The following is a 27,985-nucleotide window of genomic DNA, read 5'->3' as shown; positions in this document are numbered from 1 at the left end:
TCATTTTAGTGGACTACAATTCATAGATTACAACCTTTTTGAGTAACTTTTCCAACTGCTATTACTGTATAACAAAGCACTTTGAAAGTTAGAGGCATTATGCCCCAACACTCACTTATTGTCTCCTGGTTTCTATGAAAAGATCAGCTGGGCACTTGTGGCCTGGTGTCTCCCACTGAGGTTGCATTCATACTGGAGCTGGAACCTTAAGAGATCTACCACAGCTGAGGGTTACTCAGGCATCTCTCTTAACGTAGTTTTAGGGCCTCTGCATTTGGTCTCTCAGTGTGGTCTAGTTTGGGCGTCTTCAAAGAATGGCAGGCTCAGGGCAGTTAGACTACTTACATGGAGGCTGGCTTCCCCCAATATTATTATTCTTTCCCTGTACTTAATGATAGTTTAGTGGGCATAGAATTCTAGAGTGGATCATTTCCTTTCAGGATTTTGTTTTCAAATTCTCCATTGTTTTCTAACTTTCAGAATTGTAGTTGCCCATTGTCATTTTGATGCAAGATCATTTATATGCCCACTGATTTTTCTCCCTAGAAACTTTTGCAATGCTCTCTTTATTCCCAGTATTCTGAAACTTCAGCCCCACCCTCATGACCTAATCACTTCCCAAAGGCCCCACCTCCCAACACCAATCTTTGGCATTAGAATTTCAACATGAATTTTGAGGGACCACAACATTGTCTAAGAAATCTTTCCTGACTAATCCCATTCATATTGATAATTTCCTGGCTTTTGATTCTTCAGCACCTGTATATAGTTTATAATTTACTTCTGAAACTAAAATTCTTTAGATGTTTTAGATTGTTTCATTTGCCCCAAACTCTTTTAATAGAAAGAAATCACATTTGCTATTTTTTTTATATTCCTATTTTTATATCCCTATAGCAACCACTGCAGGGGCCCAATTCAGTAAAGAATCTAATAAAGGCAGACCATGAGTGAATGCTTCATGTCTTCCAAGAAATAAGCTGCCTCACTGTTTATAGAGAAACTGCAGGGCTTCTTTTTTTTTCTTTAGTTCAGATCAAACTGTCTCTTCCAAAGGCTAGCTAGCTCCTTCTACATACTCAGAAATAAGCCATATGATCCTCCTTTGGAGTGCCAGTTTACCATAAATGGAGTGAATTTTCAGTTAATGCATTGTTTCATCAAGCTGTTGTTTTAAGTCTTTAAGATATTATACAAGTTAAAAAAATATATTCCTGTTTTGCAACTTGATATGAGCACATATTTTATAAAAGTTATTTTTGCTACCCTATAAAATGAAATGATACATTGTGCTGTTATGTAATCAACCTAGTTGAATCTCTTTGGGCGGGGGCACTGTGGTGTCTCAAAGGTTGCTATTCTGAGGATCTCTCTTTACCTTATGAAGTCAGAACATGAGAAAAAGAGACAACCTTTCTAAAACTGGGAAACAAAGTTACTCCTGAATTGTTTTATTCAACCACACACCTAGTAGATTAAATTCTTCACCCTGGGAGCAAATCAAGAGATTATTTTATCACCCAGAGTTAAATTAGTCTAACACAAACCCAATAGGATGAACTTCCTATCCAATAGGATAAATAAAAAGATTCTTTTAACATTCAATGAAAGTGATTTGGGTGTAACCTTAGGCAATCAGTACTAGAAAATTATTGTAATTGATTTAGCTGAAATCTAATTGGTTGTATTTTATCTGAAGACAATGAATAGAAGAGCAATAATCAGCATAAAGTATAGCAAAAACAAAAATGAAAATCAAAGAACCAGAAGTTATTTGTTTTGCACTATTCATACAGGATAAACACATGCATTCTGCTAGTCATGAATATAGGCATGGTGATTCAGCACGCCTCACCGGAATTCAATTTATTAAAATTTAATCAATGTACTTTTTGAGCATCCTACTCTAAATGAAAATGAAGCTAAATCACAAATAAATTTTTTTCCAGCATTCCAAAAGTTTTAAAGTAATCCCATCTATTACTCTTACATCATCCACTTTATCCCAACAGCTCTAGGATTGATAACATACCCAATCTACTTCTTGCCCATTTAAACCCTGTCTGGCATTCTTATTTTCAACAAAAATATATATCTCATCATCTCCAAACTCAAAATTCATGTTTTTTGTCCAAGATCAAAATCCTCAATATTGGCCTAATTAGGTAATATTTTAACACAGGATGTACATTTTTAAAAACTAAAATTAAAGCTTTCCAAAAGAGAACTAATTCTTTAATGTGTGTAAGTCACTTCATTTCTTTCAGCTCTTGTAAAGCAAGAGGGTTTACCTAGCGCTAACCTATTATGAAAACTATTTTTTTTACATTTAAAAAATACATTTACTATTTTTTAATACACTTTACAGTGTATAATTGTAGTCACATTTCCCAGCAAAACAATTTTCTCCTGGCAAAATAAACAAGTCAATGGAGCCCTCTGAATAGTGTATTCTAGCTGCAGGCTGCAATCCATTAGCAAATCATGAAATCAATTTAGTGGTGCAACATTAAAAATGAACACAAAAAAGCTGAAATAGAATAGAGAATAAAACATCCTAGACTACCTCTTAGTAGTGTTTCAATTTTTAACATAAAGTGTGTACTGAGTTAAGGTGGAAAACGTAATGTGTTTGAGATACCCTACTCTAAAGATGCGGTTGTCAGAGTGGTTCAAGGAAGACACTTTTGGGGAAAGAGACTCTGGAAGGCCCTCCCTTTCTTGATTACGATTCTGTATGAAGAGAGATTTTTTTCGCATGCGTCAACAAAAACAGACTGAATATAAAAGCAGGTAGAAAATTCAGCTGTCTCCTTTTAAATCAGACATTAAAGGCATTTTTAAAGCTGTAAAACAATTCCACTCTTGTAATTTTTTTTTTTTAGAAAAATTGTCACTTAAAATATAAAAATGGTATTGTTATTTTTAAATGTTTTAAAAAATTTATTCTTTAATTACTAATGTGGTAAATAGCCATAGATTATTACCCATACAAACAAATGAGCTTTGGAGTTCTCAACAATTTGAGAACTACTGGTCAATATGAAACAAAGGATTTCGCGGCTCCCGGCAGGTTTAACACGGTCCGAGAGGCCCTTCTGGGGAGCATACCAATCACCGCCCACTCCACCGACAACCATACAGGGGACAATCCCATTCCTGCTGAGAATCCTCACTAATAAATATAGATACTGCAGATAGTCCACCGTGCGAACGTATAAGAGTCAACAAGCAGAAGTTCAAGGTGCAGGCGAAAACTAGGTCACAGAAGGAAAGCATCCTTTCAGAGAATCTTTGCGACACTGTCGCGTTTCGTTGGTTCCGTGCCGTAAAGACAGCCACGGCGTAGCTTCCAGCCGAGGCAGCAGCAGAGGTGCGCGGCGATGGCGGATATGGAAGACCTCTTCGGGAGCGACGCCGACAGCGATGCTGAGCGTAAAGGTGGGATCGGTTGGGCATCGGGGGACGCGTGCGTGGGAAGCCTTCTGTGGCCCCAGTCCAACTGCGGTCCGGTTCCGGGTCTCGGGACGCCCCGCCGCTGCGGGCGAGTGGTGGCGCTTCCTCCTCTCCTGCCTTAGCGCCCCCTGCACTCCCGGCGGTGCCAGCCTCCCCTGGCGGGCGGAAATACAGGGACAGAAGCAGTGTGCGTGCCTCTCCGGTTCTTGGTGTCCATGGAGCATGCGGTGCCTGGGAGCGTGTGAGGTGAAGGGGGCGCGGGGCAAGGGTGGAGGCGCGGGCGAGCCTGCGCAACTCGGGCGGAACCTTGGGGTCCGCCCCTGTCCTCTTTTGCACAGGCTAGCGCACAGTAAGGGCTGTGTGTGAGTGAATGGAAGTTAAGTGCTCAGGAATATGGGAAATGTGTGGACGAATTTACAGAGGGGCTCAGAACGCTCTCTCGAATGAAATCAGACAGACCATGGCGTGATGGGGACTTTGAGATTTCTGGTTGAGGAGACTGGGAGGAACACTGGGATAGGGCTACACACGGGCATTACGCACCGGAGAGAATGTGCCTTCTGAGAGCCTGTGCAGAAACTGGAATTACTTGAGTCTGGTATTAGATTGGGAAGAAAATGGGGCCAGTGTTTGGAGAAGAGAAACGAAGGATTTGTTGACGTAATGAATGAATGAATAGTGCATGGAAATATTTCTGGCACAAAGACTGGATACTTGCGTTTGAAATATGAATATGAGTTATTTGAAGTGAGAAGGGGCCCACGACCAGGTTCAGAATTCTTGCAACCCTCCAGGCTCAAAGTAACGTTATCTACTTTTTTCCTTAGCAAAGTGCATTATCGTAGTCCTTTTTTTTCCTCCCAACTCAAATTTGTTCATATTACTTAGAGTGTAGTGAAGGGAGCACCAGGTGGAAAGCGAGTTTGAGGGCTCTATCTGTTGGGTATCTAGGAGGTTGTAGTCAGGAAATACAGAGCCCTATATACTACCTCTTGTACCAACTTTTTTGCTAATGTTTTCATTTTCCCTCATTTTTACATGTCCGTATCTCATTTGTCTTTCAAGGCACAGTTCCATGTGAACCTTCCCATGACTCACTTCCATGAAGTTAATTCATTAAATAATTATTTATTGATCCCCTGTCATATTCCATCTACTTTGCTAAGTGTTGAGGATATAATGATGAAAAGATTGGCCCTGCCTCCCTCTACCCTTCTCTACTAGCTTACATTGATTCTTAATGTATATTCGATAAATAATTGGAGGAGTAGAAGCAATAGTAACATATATGCTGCAGTGCTTTCATTGCAAACTCAGTGTATGGGGAAGTGATGTGTGGAGGTGACTGCTTCTCTGAGCTTCATATTTTACCTCTTTTAAGTCTATTGCTGCTTTCTTTCATCTTACCATTAGATAATAGGACTGAATAGGGTTTACTTCCAAATCTGTCCTTGAAGGTTACTATTACCTGAAGGTAGTGTGGATTTGACAGGGTGATTCCTGTTATGCCTAGTATATTTCATTATCTGCTCCTGTTAAGAGAGTTGTGAAAACTAACAACATCTGACAGATTTCTTGGTGTAGCAATGAGTAGAATCCTTACCTAGGCCCAGCATGTTTCTTTCATGTATAAATGTGCCAGGTTGTCTTTAATTTCTTTCAACAGCGCTTTGTAGTTTTTATTGTATAAATCTTGCACCTCCTAAATTTATACCTAAGTATTTTATTCTTTTGGGTACTTTTGTAAGTAGAATTGTTTTCTTAATTTTGTTTTTGGATTGCTCATTGCTAGTATATAAAACTACAACTGATTTTTGTACATTAATCTTTTATAACCTGCTGAATGTATTAGTGCTAATAGTTTTTGGGGGGGTGTCGTGTGTGAATTCTCTAGGATTTTCTACGTATGCAATCATGTCATCTGCAAATAGAGATAGTTTTACCTCTTCCTTTCCAATTTGGATGCCTTCTGTTTCTTTTTTCTTGACTAAATGCCCTGGCTGGAACTTTCTATGCAATTTTGAATAGAAGTGACGAGTGGACATCCTTGTCTTGTTCCTTATCTTCAGGAGAAAGCATTCACCATTATATATAATGTTAGCTGTGAGTTTTTCACAGATAGCCTTAATCAGGTTGAAGAAATTCCCTTCTATTTGTTGAGTGGTTTTATCATGAAGAGGTGTTGGATTTTATCAAATGCCTTTCCTTCATCAATTAATCACTTTTTTTCTTTATTAATATGATGTCTCACTTTGACTTTTAGATGTTGAACATTGTTGTATTCCTAAGATAACTCCCGCTTGGTTATGGTGTACATGCTTTTAATATGCTGCTGGATTTGGTTTGCTAGTATTTTGTTTAGTAATTTTTGCATATGTATTCATAAGAAATATTGGTCTGTGGTTTCCTTTTTTTGGTGAAGTCTTTGGCTTTGATAAGGTAATGCTTTATAGAAGGAGTTATGAGGTATTCTCTCTGCTTCAAGTTTTTGGAGGAGCTCGAGAAGGATAGGCATTAATTCTTTAAATGTTTGATATGATTGACTAGTGAAGTGCCCTAGTCCTGAGCTGTTTTTTTGTTGGAAATTTTTTGATTACTGATTCAGACTCTACTTATTATGGATCTTTTCAGATATTCTATTTACTCTTGAGTCAGTTTGGGTAGTTTGTGTGTTTCTGGGAATTCATTCATATCATGTTGGCATACAGTTGTTTGTCGTATTGAAAGTGGGATATCAAAGAATACTTTCTGTGCTGTCGGCATAAAAAAAAAAAAGAATAGTTTTTAAACTATTGTTGAACTCTTTCTCTCTTCAATTCTGTCAGTTTTTGTTTTAATGTATTTTTTATTTGGGGGGGCTTCCCCCCTTTTTAAATTTAAATTTTTCAATTAGAGTTGACATTTAATATTATTTTATAAATTATTTTCAGGTGTAGAGCATAGTAGTTAGACATTTATAAACTTACGAAGTAATCCCCCAATAAGTCTAGTACCCATCTGGCATCATACATAGTTATACAATGTTATTGACTATATTCCCTATGCTGTACTTTACATCCCTGTGAATATTTTGTAACTGGTCAGTTTTTGTTTTTAGATGCATATATTTATAAATATATCTTCACGTTGGATTGATCCTTTTATCATTTTATAATGTCCTTTTTTTGTCTCTTGTAACAATTTTGTCGTCCTAAGATTTTTGTCTAATTTATTAGTATAAGCACTATAGCTCTCTTTTGGTTGCTATTTACATGGAATTGCTATTGACAAGGATCTTTTTACCTTTCACATTCAAATTATTTGTGTATTCAGTTCTAAAGTGACTCTCGTGTAGACAGATGTAGATGGTTCATTTTTAAAAATCTATTCTGCCAGTTTCTGCCTTTTTATTGGAGAGGTTAATCCATTTCTATTTAAAGTAATTACTGATAGGGAAAGACCTCTGCCATTTTGCTGCTTGTTTTCTATATGTTGTATCTTTTATGTTCCTCAATTCTTCTATTACTATTTTCTTTTATGACAAATTTTCTTCTAGTATACTGTTTTTATTCCCTTCTAATTTCTAATTCTGTTTTTAGTTTTTTCTCTTTGTAGTTTCTCTGGTGATTAACATCTTAATTTATAACAATCTAGTTTGGATTAATACCAACTTAATTTCAATAGTATACAAAAACTTTTTTAAAAATACAGCTCCATCCTCTCTTGCCTTTTTTTTTCTTTTTTTCTCTCTTGCCTTTATGTCGTTATTGCCACAGATCATATCTTTATAATTTGTAAAGGTAAAAGGGAGAAAATTTAAATCATTTCTCCAATTAAAAATATTGTTTTAAAATCCCTTATTACCAAGCTACAAATAAATTTGATTCATTTTTCAATAAATTTGGTTTTTGCTATTAAAACAATTATATATTTATACATTATCTGCCTAGTGATGTGGGTTTATAATTATTGCTTTATATAATTATCTTTTAAATCTAATAAAAAAGAGGAGTTACTAACCGGAAACAATACTGACTTTCATACTTACCTATTTAGTTACATTTACTGATGATTTATATTTATTTTATATGGATTCAAATTACTGTCTGTTGTCTTTTCGTTTCAGTATTTTTTCTCTTTCTGTTCCTCGCACTGGATAATCTCAATTGACCTGTCTTCAAGTTTGCTGATTCTTTCTTCTTCCTGCTCACATCTACTGTGTATCCCTTTTAATGAATTTTTCAGTTCAGTTATTATGCTTTTTAATTCCAGAATTTATATTTGGTTCTTTTTTTTTTTATTATATCTGTCTTTTTAATGATAATCTTTATTTGGCAAGATAGCATTTAAGTGGGCTTTTTGAATATTATATAATGTGGCAACTCAGGAAATCACATTCTTACCCTTCCCCAGGATTTGTTGTTGCTGTTTGCCATCATGGTTATTGTTTAGTGACACTTATGAACTAATTTTGTAAAATCTGCCATCTTTGTTGTGTGTGGTCAATGAAGTCTCTGTTCCATTAGCTTAGTGGCCAGCTAGTGATTGGACAAAGATTTCCCTGAATGCCTAGAACCTTCTCACCTCCCCCAAACACCCATTCTTTGTTAATTGGCTCTGTGTGTATGTTGGAGTATGCTTTCAGCACTCAACCAGGAAGTTTACAACCAGTCCTTATCTTTATTTTCTGCTTGTGCAGAGCCTGAAGGCTAGTCAACCTGAGAGCTTAGGTCCTTTTCAGTTCTTTTCTGAGTGTGTGCACAGCCCTGGACCTGTGTGTGTTCTTCCATACCTCTAGGAATATGGAGGAGTTTTTAAAAGCCCTTACTCCCCATATTATGTCATTCCCCAGCTTTTTCTTCCAAGCTTTTCAGTTAGTCTATTATTCGCTTCAACTACTATCCATTGTCCTTGTTAGAAGCAAGTAATACATTTGCCTATGAATATTTTTGACAAACACTCCCAAGTAGCTGCTTCAGCACTAAGAGAGTTCAAGATGGTGAAATAATGTCAAGCCCTTTGAGCCAGTCAGTCCTTCAGTGATCTTTCAGACAGATCAAAACTAACAAGCATGATTCTTTGTGAATGAGTCTCTTTTATTTCTTTTAGTGGTGGTATATGTACCAGAAATTCAGGCTGTTATATTCAAGGCACCACAGAGCTGGGGAGTGGCTGGTGATATAGGTGGTTGGTGTGTTTGGGTACATTAAAACACCCAAAGTTCTGGGGTGTTTTTTTTTTCTTTAAAAGTTCAGGATGTTGTTGTTGTTGTTGTTGTTGTTGTCGTTAAGCATTCCCCTGGTTGCTGCAACTTTTGGTTAGTTTTCAGGATACCAAGAAAATTGATTCTAACAGTTTTTGACAGGTTTTTTTTTTTCATTGCTTTTATGTTGGGATGGACTTTTCGTGTTCCTTACTTTGCCTTTTTTTGCTAACATCACCCAGTGTTTATATGATTCCATAGATTCTGATTCTGGATCAGACTCGGATTCTGATCAAGAGAATGTTGCTTCTGGCAGTAATGCCTCTGGAAGTGAAAGCGATCAAGATGAAAGAGGTGATTCAGGAAAACCAAGTAATAAGGAACTGTTTGGAGATGACAGTGAGGATGAAGGAGCTTCTCGTCATAGTGGGAGTGATAATCGCTCTGAAAGATCAGACAATAGATCAGAAGCTTCTGAGCGTTCAGACCATGAAGACAATGACCCTTCAGATATAGATCAGCATAGTGGATCAGAAGCCCATAATGATGATGAAGATGAAGGACATAGATCAGATGGAGAGAGTCATCACTCAGAAGCAGAAGGTTCTGAAAAAGCACATTCAGATGATGAAAAATGGGGCAGAGAAGATAAAAGTGATCAGTCAGATGATGAAAAGATACAAAATTCTGATGATGAGGAGAGGGCACAAGGATCTGATGAAGATAAGTTGCAGAATTCTGATGATGATGAAAAAATGCAGAACACAGATGATGAGGACAGGCCTCAGCTTTCAGATGATGAGAGGCAACAATTGTCTGAGGAGGAAGAGAAGGCTAATTCTGATGATGAACGGCCGGCAGCTTCTGATAATGATGATGAGAAACAGAATTCCGATGATGATGAACGCCCACAGATGTCTGATGAGGAGAAAATACAAAATTCTGACGATGAAAGGCCACAGGCCTCAGACGAAGAACACAGGCATTCAGATTATGAAGAGGAACAAGACCGTAAATCAGGTAATTCATTTATGAAAATCAAATGGTTTAGTAGAAGCATCTAGATATAGCCAATTATTATTTTTGCAGTCCCATCTCTAGTACTCCATTTTAAATTTCCTGTCCCTCCAACCTTTTCTAACCCTATTCATACATTTTGTTTTTTGAAAATTTGCCTAAGCCATGTACTATTTCTATACTTCCATTTGTTAATTGATGAAAGATGAGGAAGAAAAAAATTAAAAGAGGACAGTCTTAGATAAAGAAGCATAGTATTAGAGTAGTCATGTAATGAATAGAGGTGGTTCCATTTCTGGGGGTAACTGAAGACCATGCCTCAGGCGAGAATAGATTTGCCTGGGAGAACAAAACAATACCATTGAAACGTTTCCACAGGGTCAGCTGCACTGGGTTGTGAACACCATGTTCAAGCTTAGGTTTTTGAGATTCAAAATTTGATCATCCAGAGATAATCAGGCTCCAAGAAGTTTACTCAAAACTAATTTAAAAACAAGAAACTAATTTATAAAAATTGAATTGTAAAATTGTTTCAAGAGGATCACTTATTTCTCTCTTATCATAACCTTTCCTTTAGGGGAAAAGATATATTGTATGCCAATTTATAATAATCAGAAGGTTGCCTGGGGAGCATAACATCTAGAAAATGAAAAAACAGCTGGGTGATCTCAATGAGGTATGATAGTTTGAAGCATGCATCCTCACCGTGGGAGAAGTGCTTTGGTCAGAATACTCATTCCCTAAAGAATACTAGAAACACAGCTGACCTTTGGCTCTGGATCCCCTTTTAAAACAGTCATTTACACTATTCTGCTCAAATGAACACATTCTTCATATAGAGAAAAGTCACCTTGATTAGGTTGGAAGTCTTCCTGAAGTAATATCTGATTACTTCATTTTTTCTGTAGGTGATTGATTATAATTACATATTGACCCTAATTTCTTAGAGTGCTTAAATATAGGGAAAGGAGGGTCTTTTCTCCTATAATACATACCTCACAGGATAGCATTCAAGACTACGTTTCGGCATTATTTAGGTAAGGCGGTCAGAAAATTTCCAGAGATGGATATAGGTCTATGTAGACTATAGGACTGCAGTAAGTCCCAGTAACTAGTTCTGGGTAGAGTTATTTGTAACTGTACCAGCATCATTAAGGCTCATGCCTTACTTCCTAAGTATTAACAGACTAATAACCTAAGACTAGGGTCAGAGGCTAGGGAATCTTGTAGCTGGTCATTCTGCTTAACTTGTAACTAGTTCTATAGTGATTCAGTTGATTTTCTTGAAGTTTAGCATTAGGGAAAAAATTGTACCATCCAGAAACATGTTTGTCTCTTCCATTGCAATATTTTTACCTTTTTTTCTGTAATGAGTTATATATAGATTTAATCATAAGTTTCAGTACCACTTTTCTCATTCTACCAAGGTTTGTGGTTAGAGAAAACAATGTTCTTTTTATTTTTAAATTAGCTACAGTAAGTTGATCTTTGTGTATATGTACTTGTTCTGTTAATGTTAACACATGTATAGATTTGGGTAACAACCACCACAGTCAGGATACAGAACAGTTTTGTCACTCTAAAAACCTCCTTCATACGATCCGTTTTGTAGTCACATACTTCCCCCACCCCTACAGCTACTTGTCTGTTCTGTCCCTAAGATTTTGTCTTTTCAAGAATGTCCATATAAATGGAATCATATAGTATGTAGCCTTTTTTCTTTCATTTAGGCCTCTTTCACTTAGCATAATACATTTTAGTTTCATCCGAATTATTACATGTGTAAATAGTAGTTATTATTGAGTACTTCCATTATGTGGGTGTGCTACAGTTTGTTCCCAATGTCGCTTTTAAAACACAAAATTGAAAGTTTTGATAAGACTGTGATTATGCAGAACCTCTCAATCTACTCTTACAGAATCTGCAAGAGGCAGTGATAGTGAAGATGAAGTTTTACGAATGAAACGCAAGAATGCAATTGCATCTGATTCAGAAGCTGATAGTGACACCGAGGTACCAAAAGGTACTCAAGTACTTCTTTTTTATATATTTATTTCCATCCCTCTTCTGCATTTAAATGAAGTGCATGCCCAACCCTGGGTGTTTATCCCTGACTGCAAGACCCACAGAAAGAGTATGGATACCCTTAGTGTACATAGGGAAGTTGTACAGATATGAGAAATTGTTCCTGTTTAATCAACTCAAGAAGAACTTGTTTATTCATTTATAGTTAGAGTGAATGTTATTAGAGGTCTAAGGCTCTGGTTCAGGTAGAGGCAGCAATATTCATTCTTCAGTTTGAATGACAGTTCCAGGGCAGCTTATTCTTAAGTTCTTAACAGTTTCATATCAGATGAAGAATCTGGTTTTTCAAGCTGTGGCTTAGATGAAGAATTCATAAAAATCCAGAGTTAGGTAAGTTAGATTTGTTATAAGGATAAAATATCTATTTATCTCTACGTATGACTGTTTCAAATGACAAATTACTATGTAGTAAACATGTTAGTATAAAAGTTATAGCAAATGTAATTTTATAGTTTGATTACACATAGCTGTTTTTGTGCTGAATGGTACTTAGGCATTAATGTTAAATAGCTTATGTAAATGATCATAAGTAACATAACTAAAGCAAACATTTAGAGGATCAACTAGAGAGAAAAGAGAGCTGGACATCACTGCAAACTCTAGGATTTACTTAAAGATCTTTAGATCTACAACTATAGTTATGTGGTAGATGTTGAAATCAGATGATCCAACTTGGAATCTTCGTAGCTCCACTTTCCAACTATATGATTTTGGGCAAATTAATTACTTATTACACTTCAATTTTCTGATGAGTGCGAAGTAGGTGATGCTAATCATCTTACAGAGTTGTTGGGAGAATTAGATATATTCATTCTTTCATTTTACTCAGTTATTCATTGAGAATCTGCCGTGTACTAGTACTGTTCTGGGCACTGGGCATGTGGCAGTGATCAAAACAGATAAAGACCACTCCCTTGTAGAATTAACGTTCTGGTGCGGTTAGGGTATGGGAGGAGACTGATAATAACACAGTATGTAAATTGCGTATATAATATGTTGGATGGTGATAAGAACTAAGGAAATGAGTCAAAAGGGACATGAGAGTATTGGTGGGTGGAGTTGTAGTTTTGGTGTTTTTATCATATGGGTGAACTTTTCAATACCCTGACTTTCCTTGTCTCCCCCTCTTCTTTTAAAATTATTAAGAGTTTATAATTTTTTTTTGAGCAGTTTAAGGTTCACAGCAAAATTGTGGGGAAGGTAAAGAAATTTCCCATATGACCTGTTCTTTCTCGTTATCAACATTCCGAACCAGAGGGTACTTTTGTTACACTAATGAATCTACATTGACACATTATAATCACCCAAAGTTTATAGTTTACATTACTGTTCTCTCATAGTGTTGTACATTCTGTGGGTTTGTACAAATGTATAATGACACGTATCCATCATTATAGTATAATACAGAGTGTTTCATAGCCCTAAAAATCCTCTATGCTCTGCATATTCATCCCTCTTTCCTTCCCAACCTCTGGTAACCACTGAACTGATATTTTTACTATCTCCATAGTTTTGCCTTTTCCAGAATGTCGTATGACTGGAATCATACAGTAATCATAAACCACCTTTTCAGATTGGCTTCTTTCATTTAGTAATATGCATTTATAGTTCTTCCATTTTTTTTCATGGCTTAACAGCTCATTTCATTTTTGCTGAATAGTATTCTATCATCTGGATATACCAGTTTATCCATTCACCTCCTGAAAGACATCTTGGTTGCTTCTAAATTTTAGTAATCATAAATACAGCTGCCATAAATACCTGTGTGTATGTTTTTGTGTGAACATAGGTTTTAAACTTTTTTGGTTAAATACTAAAGAATACAATTACTGGAGTATATGGTAAGAGTATGTTTAGTTTTGTAAGAAGCCATTAGACTGTCTTCCAAAGTGGCTTTACCATTTTGCATTGTCACCAGCAATGAATGAGAGTTCCTGTTGCTTCACATTTCGCCAGCATTTGGTGTCAGATTTTGGCCACTCTAATAGGTTGCTTCTCCTTTTTTAGTGATCCGTTCTCCACCTGGCCTAAGTAATTCATTCTCAGTTTTATCCTAGGCCATGTCTTTACCAATAATTGTAACACTTCTGTGATTTCAATTTCAAGCAGTCCACTTACAGGCCACCCTCCTATCTTTCTATTCACCCCGTCTACTACCCCACTTTGGTTTATTGGTGTATTACAGATTAGATTATTATTTTTCCTATACCTAGGTAAAGTTCTACCTCAAAGATGGGGACTTGGGTAACATGCACCTGTATTTTAAAACTTGAGGGACTGCAGAGGTCTGTATGGGGTGCTTTATCCCCATATTGGAGTATCTAGACTGTGGGAGGACATTTGGGCTCCTGGGGTTAAAGAAAAGTGAAAGAACAAGAATGTGGCAAATGAAGGGAGAAAGAAGTTTCTTGTGTGCAGCTTTGTCTTTCATTGGATTTGCCCCCTTCCCTCTCCACAGACATTCTATTCAGATTGTTGAGAGCCAGGTTCAGAGTTGTGTTTGGGTGGTTTCCTGGTGTCTGGTCCAGAAACCTTGGGAATATGTTAGCTTTGAAGATATGTTCACTTTGTCATAGCTTTGAAGAACCTTTGTTACAGATGTTAATACTATCCATTTTTCCTCCTGTATTGAAGATAATAGTGGAACCATGGATCTGTTTGGAGGTGCAGATGATATATCTTCAGGGAGTGATGGAGAAGATAAACCACCTACTCCAGGACAGCCTGTTGTAAGTAAAATTCCCATTGTAAACTGGGTCTTTATTCAAGGCTAAGTAAGAAGTTCCTGAGATTAAGAGTCTCTATTATGCTAAGAAGAGGAAGTTGGTAATGAATTACAGTGTAAAAATACAGTGAATAGATGCCTTTCTTAGTTATGTGGAGACTCTTGGCTATACAGGGAAGTAGAAATAACTGCCCTGGCACATCTATGCCATGGACTCTTACTCAGCAATAAAAAAGATTGAACTTTTGATACATGTAACAACTTAGATGAAATTTCAGGGAATTATGCTAAGAGAGAAAAAGCCAATTTCAAATGGTTACCTACTGTATGATTCCATTTATATAACATTCTTGAGAAAATTATAGATGCAGAGAAAAAATTAGTGGTTGTTTGAGATTGAGGAGGGATGAAGGGAAGAATGGAGTAGATGTGGCTGTAAAAGGGCAACAGGAATCTTTGTGGTATGGAAATGTTTTCTATCTGACTCTATCAGAGCCAGTCTCTTGATTGTGATATTGTACTCTAGGTTTACAAGATGTTACCATTAGGGGAAACTGGGTTAAAAAAAGAAAAACTGCACAACATGTGACTGGTGCCACATTTTAAGAGACTAGACTATGAGGACCAGTGATTTGAGAGCCACTGCTTTAAATGGTTTTCTTGTTCATGCCAAGAAGTATGTGGTGTGTTGCTAATCTCTAATCTTAATCGATAGAGTGATTTCATATTGAAGTGTTGATTAATTTTGTACTTCCGCTGGTAAGAGAGATTTATCACAGAAGATATTTTCTTATATTGATGCTTCCAAACTGATCTGGTTTCCCATGAGATTTTGGGGGGTTGTGTGGGTAGGAATGGAGATTGAGGGCTGCTTTAGCCTAAAAGCGATCTCAATATGCTCCTTGCCTACCTAAGTAATTAAAGTATGGAAACTGAGCTAGACCATTTCGAAGCTCTAAAATTCTGTGATTCTCTTACTAGGATGAAAATGGATTGCCTCAGGATCAACAGGAGGAGGAGCCAATTCCTGAGACCAGAATAGAAGTAGAAATACCCAAAGTAAACACTGATTTAGGAAACGACTTGTATTTTGTTAAACTGCCCAACTTTCTCAGTGTAGAGCCCAGGTAAGGGGGTCAATTAAAAGTGTTTCTGTATGTTGGATAGAAATATGAAGAATGTTGATATTTTTATTTTACATGAGTTGACTAATTACAAAATAGAAAACTTGTTATGAATCTCTGAAAAATCAAGCATATTCTGTGATAGAAAAAGTATGGACTATTGCATTGATAAAGGAGACTTCTAATCCTTATAATTGTTTTTAGCTATTTGATACTTAAACATTACTAGTCCTCAAAAGTCTTTGGGTGTTTTTGACTAGAACAGCCCTAAACATGCTGAAATTAGGAGTGGTGAAATTTTCTAGAGAAACTGCAAAAGTCTTTAGTAACAGGGATTATGGATCTGGAAAAGCTAGTGGTTTTGACAGTTAACGTTGATGGGTATTATTCACTAAGTAACATTCAAATTCTTGTGTGATTTAAAATTTTTTCACCAAGTGAAATGATGTGGAAAGCTAGAGCGTGTTTGGGCCTATTCCTTGAAGACTTACATAAGAATAAAGAATATTTGAATATTTAGCCTTGCTGGCACTTTATTTCAGACAGCATGAGTAACATTAAATTTCAAGAAGGTGCAGTGATTCGAACTTCCTTGACGTTGAATGTGAAGATGTTTGACCATTGGGAATTTTAACTGTATTATGATTTTTTAGTATAATGGTGTATATTGATAGATTTTATCATAGCAGTGATAATATTCTGTAGAAAATATGATTAATGGTTTATTTTAAAAACAATTTGTAGACCTTTTGATCCTCAATATTATGAAGATGAATTTGAAGATGAGGAAATGCTGGATGAAGAAGGACGAACTAGGTTAAAATTAAAGGTACCATTCCATGCTTTACTTCTTTCTTTATTTCTTTTATAAAGTAAAACTGGGGGACACTAACTTGAGACTTGAGCTTTTGAAAATGATTTTTTATATTTCCTGTTTTATCAACAAATAAATTGTCTTCCTTTTCAGATTATTTTTAGGAAGAAAATGCATAGCTTTTTCTCTGTAAAAATGTCACTGTTCTGTCATTTCTATTGCTATTACACTTTTTTGATGCTTTTAAAAATTATTAGCTACTTTCTCAGAATAAGTACTGTGATTTGGTGTTTAGAAGAACTATCTCAATATGTACTGTGGGTTAAGTTCTAACAACTTCCTGCAAGAGGAAATTCTTCGCGCTCTGATCTATAGATAAATTATACACGAAGGGAGAATTTGTATATAACACTTCACCATATGGCTCTCTTTGTATTCTTCCGATTGCTCTTGTTGACTATTAAGAGATTTTTGTTGTACTAAATTTTTATTAATGCTTCTCTTTGATACCTTGTACTTTCTCATTATCTCTATCCAAAGAGGGTCTTTAATCTTCCTTTAATTAAGGAGGATGTAGATTAAGCAGATGCTTTAGAGCTGAGTTATACCAAAGAACAAGAAGCAGTTGAACTCATGATACTAAACTGGAGTTATGCATTTTACATTCTTAAATCCGAAGGATTTCCTATAAATACATTTTATTTTTTCAGTGGGTATTATACATGGTGTTAGAACTGGTAATCTGGCATTCTTAGAATTCAGGGGCCAAGTTTTCAGAATAATTCCAACCCTTAAAAAGTAACAGATCTACAAGTACCTAAAGAACCTTGATGTAAGATGGTTTTTATCCAAAATGACCGGGCTTCTAAAGTTTTTCATTGAAATGTCACTATTCCTCTCTCTTAGTGGAAATGCAAATCAAATAAGAATATGTAAATAAACAGGTGCCAATAACTTGCTCAAGGTCACACAGTTAATAAGTATAGTGTTTAGAGTGGTTTTGGTTTTTTGCTGTCATTTTCCTTGCCTCCCCACAGCCCCCATTATCCCATCTCGATATTTTTTCTTGGAACATGTTTATCTATTAATGTAGGTCTACCACTATGAATTTCTGTCTGTTTTAGTGCCTGTGGCATTATTCTGCTTTTCATTATTTTCCCTCACTTATACAAATTAATGTGGTAGTTCCTTATTTACCTTTTATTGTTTGTTGCATTTTCCCCTTACCTTCAATAATGATGCATCAGCGAGTATCAATATATCTTACCTATTATGTTTTTAGACATGTAATACCAGACTCTAGTATGGACATCAAAGTTTAGAAATAAATATTTTCCTCTAAAACTTGGTGCTTAGAATACAAAATGTTGGTGTATAATAGACTGCTGTCTTATAGTTTATGTACCTCTATAAGATCCTCTGTCTTTAGAGGTACCTTAAGATGTACTTTATTCAAATAAGATGTAAGCCCTAGTAGCAGCAGTATTATTATTTGAATCACTTTATATAATAGAAAGCATTTTTCAAAATGGCTTTTCAGTTAATTATGATCTCTATGTGTTTGCATATTTACCTGTGGCTAACCTATTTTGTATGAGAGAGAAGGCAGGAATAGTTACCAATTATTTTGTTTCCTTTATTAAAGAAAATTTTAAACAAATACACATACAGTGAGAACAGGATAAGAAACTCTCATGCACCCATCACTTCAATGGTTGTCAAGTTGGAAGTCTTGTTTTATATATATTCCCCACCTCACCTTACTTCGACTATTTTGAAACAAATCCCAGATATGACATCATGTTTAATTCATTAATATTGAGTTATTTAATCAGTTGGCCTCATTGTTTATTTAGTGAGGAATGAAGAAGGTAAGGGGAAAACTGAAAGGGACCCATTAGAACCCAGTTGCAAGGAAAGTCGCAGCTAATAGAGTAGAGATCCATAAAATCTAAGTGGGATGGGAGCCGCTGATTTTAAGGTTGATGGTGAGGGGATAGGCATAAAGAAGAATGGACTTAGATTTGTCAGTTTTCAGAATGTTGGCTTTTCTTCATTGCCATCTTAATTCACATTCTCTTTGTCCTTTTTTAAATTCTTTACTGTCATGTTAGTGGGTTTCTAGGATGTAGCAATGATAAACTACATGTATTTAGTGTGCTACATTTTCCCTAAAGTCCCCTTGAGTTTTTAATTGCAATAATAGTGGTTTTCCTTTTAGGAAGCTCTTGAATGTGTTCCATATCTGATTAGTATTTCCTTTCCATGCAATTAAGATAAAGTTAGACTCTAAACATGCTCAAACCTGGGATTTTAATTTTCAAAGGGGGCTTCTTTTCCAGAGATTTTTGGTTCCATATTTATAGGGTTTTTTAGCTTTACGAGAGAACCTACTTTGTATAGGGAGTCGCATTCTAAATTGCTGCTTGATATCCCTCCAGCCTCATCTCCCATCCTCTTAACTGTGTCTCAAAACATCCCAGAGCTCCTACAGATTTAGCATCTGCTCAAAGCCATGACACTCAGCTCCCTCTGTGATTGTAGCACTAGAAACTCAGAAATTCACTTAAGCATACTTTTTTCCCCCTGTTAATTTATTCAGCATCTCTAGGTGATTAAAACAAAGGGTTTCAATGTTGTCTGTTTTTCTGTCACTACCTATATGCATGCTTATTCTATGATTATGTGCTTCTCAAGGAAAAAAGCATAAACTATAGTGTTGAAAAAGGCACTTGTGTTTTAAAACAGGTAGAAAATACTATTAGATGGAGGATACGCCGAGATGAAGAAGGAAATGAAATTAAGGAAAGCAATGCTCGGATAGTCAAGTGGTCAGATGGAAGGTGAGCACAAAATGTCTGAAGAATGTTGAAATACCCAGAATCTGGCTAGGAGGGATCAAGTTTTGAAATAAGACCTTATTTTGGGGCACCTTTTATTAAATAATTTCCATTGCTTCAGCGTAAGGATTACATAGAAAACCTGAGAGAAATAAATAGCAGTTGGAGGTCATAAGGCTGGTGGAAGACATTAAAAGTGGGCTGAAAATGTGGTTCATCTTCTGGCTCCAGCATAGTAATTTGGAAAAGTTAAACCAACTTCTCTTCTCATTACATCCTGTTTACTATCTAAGTTGACATTTTAGAAAAACGACCTTTCACTGGGAAAGTAGTAGAGGCTGAGTAAATGTCACAGAATGTTTTCCTTCTGAACATAAACATACACGTGTTTTACTTCTAAGTAGATTATTTTTCACATCATGCCTTCTTTTCCTTCTGAGTTCTGTGTAAGGAGAGAAAGCAGCATTCAAATTACATTTTAAGTGAAGTGAAAGGGTAGGATGAAAGCTTTATGACTTTGATATGTGAAGTGTCCCTTCTTTTCAGCATGTCTCTGCATCTAGGCAATGAAGTGTTTGATGTTTACAAAGCTCCACTGCAAGGTGACCACAATCATCTTTTTATAAGGCAAGGTACTGGTCTACAGGGACAAGCTGTCTTTAAAACCAAACTCACATTCAGGTAACTATTCTCACCAATGTAATGGTTGTTACAGTAAAGCAGTGAAATATGTACGTTGTCAAAAATGCCTGACTTCTGATTCACATAATCTCACAGTATAGTTTGCAAAGACCAGGATCTGGTTCTCAGCTCATAGATTCAAAGGCTTGTTTTGTCTAGTGCACAAAATGTTACTGTTTTACAGGAAACCAGGTCACAGTAACCAAACTTACAAGAGACTGTTATGTAAACCAGAATGTCACCTTATTAATTCAATTGATTACTGTAACTGCCAAGAGGCCTAGAATACTTGCTTGTCAGTGCGTCTTTTCTTTTTAGTAAAATCAATCTGGGAAACTGATTACTAGAGGTTGTTAGTGTGCATGCAGTCAGACAATGAGTTGGTGGGTGTGAAGGCTGGGGTCATCCTCCCGTGGGCTGCTGCATCTAGTACCACTAAGGATGTATCCCCCGAGCAGCCCAGACTACTTGGGTCAGCTGGTGAGAGCATTTCCCTTCACTAGACTGTTTGGACACTATACTGAAATGTCCATGTTTTTCTTTTCTTGATTCTAAGCAGACCATCCTCCTTGGGTAATGCTTATCTTTAAAGAGGGCACAATAATCTTGGTTATGGCTGGTTTTTGAGATTCGTAGTGGCCAAAGGTATAAGCTTTAGAATCCGGTAGACTTGTAGTATCTGAGTCCTGCTTCCACTTGTGTCACTTTGTGTAACTCAAATTCTCTTTGTTCAGTTTCCTAATATATAAAATGAAATAATTATCTCAATAGCCACAACTGTGGAGTCACATAACATGTAAAATACAAAGCACAGTCCCTGTGCTTAAGCCTATCTGCTTACTGCTCTTAAAGGGTGATCATCCTTTGCAAAGCTTTTTTTCTCCAGCTTTCCATTTTTTCACTTTATTAGTGAGATAATGTTTCAGTGAGCCACAGAATGAAGAAAGTTCAAATCCCCCCACCTAGTATATTTGGCTTAGTGTCCCTGCTTCTTTTTTTCCAGAGACTACAAAATGTTCACTGGCTTCTTGTTTTTGTAATGTTGTTGGTATGATTGGCTCACAAATGTATTTGGTAAACAGATATTTTTGTTCATTTCTTTAGACCTCACTCAACAGACAGTGCCACACACAGAAAGATGACCCTGTCACTTGCAGATAGATGTTCAAAGACACAGAAGATTAGAATCTTACCAATGGCTGGCCGTGATCCTGAATGCCAACGCACAGAAATGATTAAGGTAGGATTGCTAACTTTATTCTGGATGTTAAGAATAGCATTTCCCGAAATGTTTGTTAATCATCTCTTATTGACCTACCTTTTTTCCTTTTAGTTGGTGTGAACAGGTTGCTGGATTCATGTCCTATGCATTTGCCAAGCAATGGGTGAACAGCAGTGGTCATAAAACAGACAAGGGTTCTCTCCCACTAGGTCCTGAGAGATCAGCAACAACCTAGTGACTGGAAGAATCTGAACCTTTGCAGAATTTCAAAGATGATTGAATTAGCTGTGTCTGGTTTAGACTACATGTCAAAAATCAGTGGAAATGCTAGAGATAGCTAAAATAGAATAAAAATAGGACCAGAAGTTCGAATGGGAGAATGCCTATAGGAGAATCAGTGAAGAGTAACTTGTAGCTTTTAAGGCCAGTTTGTAATGTTCTTCCTGGTAGGTTTTCAAAGTTGATACAGCTGTTAATTAGGCACAAATTTAGTTGTGGGACATTAATAGAATGTGTGTTTGTATTAACATCGTTGGCCTTTTGTGCAGCATTTCTGTGAGAAGCCGAATGCTCTGGTACGATCTCACTCTCTCTCTTCTCCATCTTCCTTAATCCCGGTTAGCTCTCGGCCACTGCCCTGTGTGCTTCATGAGATTTCATTCCTTAGTGGAACAGAGCCTATTGGGGCTAAGACTCTGGTTGCCTCAAGGCCTTTCTTAGTAATCTTGTCAGACTGCTGAAGGTTTGGCTCTGGGCCTCAGCTTTTTTCTCCTTTTTGTATTTTATTCACGGAAGCAGGTTAAGTAAACCAGATTCAGCAGCAGTGCCTCAGCCCTAGTGCTATGCAAGGGCATTGGCTTTGAAGTCTGGCTTCTTGATCCATTTCCCCTCCTTCTCTCCTCAAGCTAAGGGAGCCGAAGGGACCTGCAGACTCCGGTCTCAGCATTATCGAAAGATCCCTCTAGACCACCTTAAGAGATCCCTTAAGCCCTTCTTCGCTTCCCTAGTTTCCATGGAAGTACACAAGGAATCAGCCTGCTTGTTCTTATCCCCCTGTCCTGCTGATAGTGATTTTTGTTATACTCAGTATAGCCACATTCTACCTTATGAAACAATTTGCTGCATAGAATATCTAGACATAATTAGAGTCGTATGCAGTAGTGCAGAGCAATTAAATGAGGAATTCAAAGAAGTGCCACACTATCCCTGACCTCTCATTTCCTCTCTCTGCTTGCGAACCCCAACATGTGGAATGCCAGGCAGATGAAAGAGAGTGGAGCTCAGGGTCCCCCTGCCGCCACCACCACCACCTTGTCATCCTGTCTTTAGGGGCAGTGGGGAGCGCTCTAGTTTGAAGGGACCGTACAGGACTATCTGGGCACTGTGATGGTTTGGTGGAGCCTGGGAAGATCAGGTGTCTGTCTTAGCGGTGAATAGAAACATCCTCCCTCAGGCATCCACTGGGTGCAGATAACATTGCTCAGGTTGGTCGCTGCTTCCTGGGCTCTGACTGACAGCACAGGGGACACTGCAGCTCCCAAGGTTGTGCCTGTGCCAGTTCTGATTGGCAGCTAGTGTGAGGGAGCCTTCTGCCTCTTCACCCTTGTGTTGCTTTCATGCCTTAGAAACTAAACAAGACGATCACTGTGTGGGACCGTGTAGAATGGAGAGAATTGTACTCTGAGGACATAGGAAATAGGTGTTATCCTGGGCTAGGCATTTACATGTTCTTTAAAAGTAACTCAAGTGGTCACTAAGCTCGTTCATTTTTTTAATAAGTTGGATGGTTTATTTACTTCTTTATAGAAAGAAGAAGAACGTTTGAGGGCTTCTATTCGTAGGGAATCTCAGCAGCGCAGAATGAGAGAGAAACAACATCAGCGGGGGCTGAGTGCCAGTTACCTAGAACCTGATCGATACGATGAGGAAGAGGAAGGCGAAGAGTCCATCAGCTTGGCTGCTATTAAAAACCGGTACAAAGGGGGCATTCGAGGTGAGTTTGTTCAGAAATTAAATTTCTTCATTTCAGGGTTCAGGAATTTATCTTTGTATTGAGCATACTCTGCCCACTCACATTTTATTTTTAAGGAACCTGTGTTAATGAGTGACACACTTTTAAGGTCTAATGAACTAGTCATTGCAGAATTCTTTCAGGTGAACCTGAAAGAGTAGAAACTGCTGTTGCTCCCACTCTCAGACTTGTCCCTGAGCTCTTGCTTTTCTGCTTTGAAAGTTAGTCAATTGTATTGGGAACTTTTCTCAACTTTTTTCATTATTAATTGGGAATCAAGAAGTTAAAATTTTCAGAGAAAACATTATGTTTCCTTTCAAAGTTCTTTATACATTCTCTTTCACAGGTACCAATAATTTATAATGGTTAAGGTAACGTTTATTCAACACATACTGAATCCCAGGCAAACTTTACATGCATCCTATTTGGTTATCAGAACGTTATGACCCAACTGTTATTATTGTCCTGTTTTTTTATTGAGTTGTAATTAACATGTAACATTCATTTCAGCTGTACAATATAATGATTTTATATTTGTATAGATTATGAAATGATCACAATACAACTCCTGTTACCATCGGTAGTTACAAAATTTCTTTTGTTATGGAACTTTTAAGATTTCTCTTAACTTTCAAAATGAATTGTGCTATTATTATCTGTAGTCGCCATGCTACATATTACATTCCCATCACTTAATTATTTTATAACTGGAAGTTTGTACCTTTTGATTTCCTTTACTCATTTTGCCTCTGGCAATGACCAGTGTGTTCTCTGTGCCTATGAGCTTTTTCTAAGATTCCCCATGTAAGTGAGATCATACAGTATTGTCTTTCTCTGACTTATTTCACTTAGCATAATGCCCTCAAGATCCATTTTTGTCTTGTTCTTATTGAGGAAACGGAGACTTTGAGAGGTTGGGTAATATGTCCAAAAGACACATAGTTGGTAAGTGGACAGTCCTTGAACCAAAGTCATTTGATACCTGAGGCATCTATCTTAGTCACAGTACTACATCCAGAGGTTTCCCTACTGCTGAACTCGAAGGTAGGAGACTTAGGCTGGACTCCTGATCCTGCCCGCTGTGATCTCAGTTCTGCCACTTTTAGTTGGTTGACTTTAGGGAAGTTACAGTACCTCCCTTCTGTTGCCTCATTAAGAAAACAAACAAACAAACAAACAAAAACTATTAATAACAGTGCTTATGCGATGACGTTGTTTCGAGAATTGAAGGATATAGTACATGCAAAGTAATTTACCCAGTGCCTTGGCACATAACAAATACTAAATAAATGTTACCTAAAACTGTTGCTATTGTTCTCACCGCTCCTCAGCTTTGGGCAAGTGACTTCACATCTCTGAATATCATATTCCACATCTGTAAAATGAGGCTTTAATCCTCCCCAGATTGTCTTAGATAGAGCCTTGGGGATCACTGTACAATGTAAGGTAAACCATGGGTGACCATGCATCCGAGTTTTATCCCTGATGAGTGATGACTTTTAAGAACATTTGAATTTCCCCTTATCTGACCATCCTATAAAACTCCTTTCTCCTTCTCTTGCAGTGACTGCATTTGTTCTGGTGAGCTATTACACCTTCCTTCCTTCTTACCTACCTATTATTTAGTTCGTGACTATAGTACAGAGGCCTTTTATTTTTTGTTTATGCTGATTTCCTATGGAAAAGATTAATTGTGGAAGTAAACCACATAAAAAGTAAATTAAAACAAAAAAATTGAGGATGCTTTAAAGAGAGAGTTATATAATATGCAGTTCACCAGAGATTAAAACCTAACAGATAAATTCAGTAGCATTCCGTTCTATCCTGTAGTCATATAGGCAGGGCCTGAGGAGAAGGGGAAGGCTTTGGGTTCTGAGGCTAGAGGGTTGGTCTGAAGTAGGCTGTTCTTATTCCACCCCGAGGTTGACCTGGCTGGGGCATCAGAGCAGATTATTACTCATCTACATCTCCTTTTGAAATATCTCCCTGGCAACAACTATTCTTTACAGGACCAGGAAACCACCTCTTGCTTTTATCTTCAAAGCTTATTTTGGAATTAACTATTATCCCCCAATGAAAGAATGACTCAGATTTATTTTGGAAGAGTAGTGGTGTCTGTCTCTTTAGTCAGCTTACACATAGCCTTTTTAATATTTAAAGTGGTCAGGTGAACCATTTTTGTATTTTGGGATGGTAAGTGCTTTATTTCAACATCTAAACTTTTGTCTTTAAATCAAAACTTTTTAAATTATTTGTTTTCTCTGGGAAAATATACGGAAGGAACTAAAGATATTCATCTGGAGTAGATCACTGTCTTTGAAAGCCACTCACAAATCTTACTCCTTTGCTTTCAGAGGAACGAGCTAGAATCTATTCGTCAGACAGTGATGAAGGATCAGAAGAAGATAAAGCTCAAAGATTACTCAAAGCAAAGAAACTCACCAGTGATGAGGTAAAACCACATTTATTCAATACTCACAAGCCAGCTCCTGGAATGAAGAGTTTACTCTTTACCCACAATGGCAAACTACATCCCACTCACCTAATCTGGAACCCACCCATGCTTATTCAATTATGCATTGTCTGTAGGTATTACCCTGCTGTGCTGCAGTGGCAGAGTTGAGTGGTTGCAACAGAAATCTATGTCTTGCAAAGCCTAAGACATTTATTATCTGATTCCTTACCAAAAAAATTTGCTAATTCTTGCCTCAGAGAAATGGGCCTGGGTTTATTTCTGGTTAACTTTACATGAAATATGGAGTCTCTTGGGGTCCGCTGTTAATCTCCTCTACTTGGCCTTTGTCTCCTGTCCTCAGCACCCTGCAAGGCATAAAAACCAAAGCTCGTGTTCAACATAGTTTGGTAAATGTCTTCAAGGAGAAAGCTTGCTTCAATGTTCTACTTATCTCTGTGGGTTCTTACTTTCACTTTATTTTTGGCTTCTGATTATACTTTACTTTCTTGTCATCACATTGATTTGCTTATGTTTTCACATTATTATTAGTTATTTTCAGTGGGAAGGCTTATCTGAAAGATTGTTCTGTAATCCAGGAAATAGGTGTTATGTCCCTATTTTTCATGATTTTAATGTATTTAATATTTTGGCTTTCAGTGAACTATGAGCTTCCTTAAGCTCTTTTCTCATGTAAAACAGAATCTGTTTTGCATTATTGTTTGTTAATCACAACATTTAATATTGCCCAATTACTCTTAGAAATGGCATGTTATGGAAGATAACTAGACAGAAATTGTTAAATGATTATGCAGCATATTTGTTTTAAATTAGAAAGGAAACATCTTAATGATACATTTACAGTGTGTTGAACTTTTGGCAGATGGGAATCCTCATGTAAGCAGATGCTATTTTATTTCTTGGCAAGCAGAAACTGTGAATGAAAATTGAGAGTTTCCATGGGATTTCTCTTTATTCCTAGTATTCTTGGAAAGGAGATTTTAAAATGTTGTCCATCAAATAGCCTTCTTCAAGGCTGGTCAATTAGAAACCTATAACTGCCTGACTTAAAAATGCCTTTGGTTGCCTCCTAGCTGTTTGTTGTAGGAAGTGCCCTCTGCCTTCCTCACCCAAACACTCTCTGCTGGGTCTTTCTGTAACCCTTCCCTTCCTCTTTTCTGAAAACAAAGGTTTTACTTCTGCCTGGACCGCCCAACTCCTGCCACTGTCTCTCATAGTACCCCAATTCAAGTCCTGGCTGTGGGTTACAATGGCAGAGGAGAAATAGAGTCATACCTGCTCTAGGTCCCTTTCCTATTTGCAAATGAAACCTCACCTAAATACCACGAGCCTGGGTAAGGCCTCTGAGATACAGGAGAGTTTTCAGATCCTGAGTTCCTATACCAGAGAACAACCGTTATCACCAGAGTATTCCTTGATATTTGGGGGAAAGGGCATGATAGATAAAAATGAACTGGATTCTTGAATCTTGGGGCTGCCTTTTACTACAGATATGATCTGGAGCAAGTCATCTCATGCTTCTGAGTCTGTTTCTTCATCTGTTCAATGGGATTTATGCTCGCCGCCTCATAAAGATACCGTATTACAGAAGCAGATATGTAAAATGCACAGTAACATGTAGTAGCTGAACAGGAACTGCTATTTCCCTCCCCAACAGGGTCTAAGTTACAAAAGAGGAGAAAGATAGAGCTTTTTAATCTCCCTTACCTTTATAAGCAGTAAAAACTTTAGAAAACCTAAATTAATAGTAGAAAAATGGGTAGGAAGAGAAAGCTGGGGAAACGGGAAAGACCCACGTGGAAAGAAACATGAAGAAAAAGGAAAGGAAAGTATCCTGGCCCACCCTCCGCTTTCTGTGTCTCATAATTAGTATGTATAGTTGTCATTTGCAAACCCCTTCTAGTACTTACGGATTTGGAAACTGGCCATGACCTTGACCACTGTTTTTAGTCATCTGGTGAATGTTCATATTACAATAGTTTATTTTGGGTTTTCAGACATTTATTCATCTCAGAGCTACTTTGGATAAACATTTCTAGAAATATTCTGTATTACTTTCTAGATTTTTAAAAATTTTATCTGTTTAGGAAGGTGAACCTTCTGGAAAGAGAAAAGCAGAAGATGATGATAAATCAAATAAAAAGCATAAGAAGTATGTGATCAGTGATGAAGAGGAAGAAGATGATGATTGAAGTACAAAATGTGAAAACATTTTATATATTTTATTGTACAGTTTGTTTTATAAATATAATGTAAACATGAGTTATTTTGATTGAAATGAATTGATTTTCTTTTGTGTAATTGTAATAAAAAATTTTTTTAAAGCCCAGTCTACATTCAAGAAATCGACTTTTC

The 27,985-nt window shown here is 37.0% G+C and overlaps 1 protein-coding gene across 2 annotated transcripts; it reads left to right on the top strand.

The window, feature by feature from the left end:
• Positions 1-3,027: 3,027 nt before the first annotated feature.
• LOC107519722 (RNA polymerase-associated protein LEO1) lies at positions 3,028-27,956 on the top strand. Of its 2 annotated transcripts, XM_016162677.2 has the most exons (12): positions 3,031-3,441; positions 8,900-9,658; positions 11,574-11,678; positions 14,375-14,469; positions 15,447-15,592; positions 16,334-16,418; positions 19,152-19,246; positions 19,790-19,924; positions 21,029-21,164; positions 22,953-23,139; positions 25,512-25,609; positions 27,718-27,956. In XM_016162677.2, exons 1-12 carry the CDS (start codon positions 3,384-3,386, stop codon positions 27,820-27,822), a joined length of 2,004 nt encoding a protein of 667 aa, XP_016018163.1. In that variant the 5' UTR covers positions 3,031-3,383; the 3' UTR covers positions 27,823-27,956. The 2 variants fall into 2 exon arrangements, with proteins under 2 accessions (XP_036074285.1, XP_016018163.1); XM_036218392.1 differs by lacking the exon at positions 27,718-27,956 and having other exon boundaries at positions 3,028-3,441; positions 25,512-27,676.
• The last annotated feature ends 29 nt before the right edge of the window (positions 27,957-27,985 follow it).

This window comes from Rousettus aegyptiacus, unplaced genomic scaffold (assembly GCF_014176215.1).
Source record: "Rousettus aegyptiacus isolate mRouAeg1 unplaced genomic scaffold, mRouAeg1.p scaffold_m13_p_3, whole genome shotgun sequence".
Lineage (NCBI taxonomy): Eukaryota > Metazoa > Chordata > Mammalia > Chiroptera > Pteropodidae > Rousettus > Rousettus aegyptiacus.
The sequence above is the reverse complement of the archived record's forward strand: the minus strand, read 5'-3'. Positions and strand labels throughout refer to the sequence as shown.

Bases quoted from the DNA above. Each gene is read 5' to 3' on its own strand.
- LOC107519722 (XM_036218392.1), top strand. From the start codon at position 3,384: ATGGCGGATATGGAAGACCTCTTCGGGAGCGACGCCGACAGCGATGCT. The intron at 3,442-8,899 runs GTGGGATCGGTT...ATGATTCCATAG, and splicing joins CAGCGATGCTGAGCGTAAAG to ATTCTGATTCTGGATCAGAC. The intron at 23,140-25,511 runs GTGAGTTTGTTC...CTTTGCTTTCAG, and splicing joins GTACAAAGGGGGCATTCGAG to AGGAACGAGCTAGAATCTAT.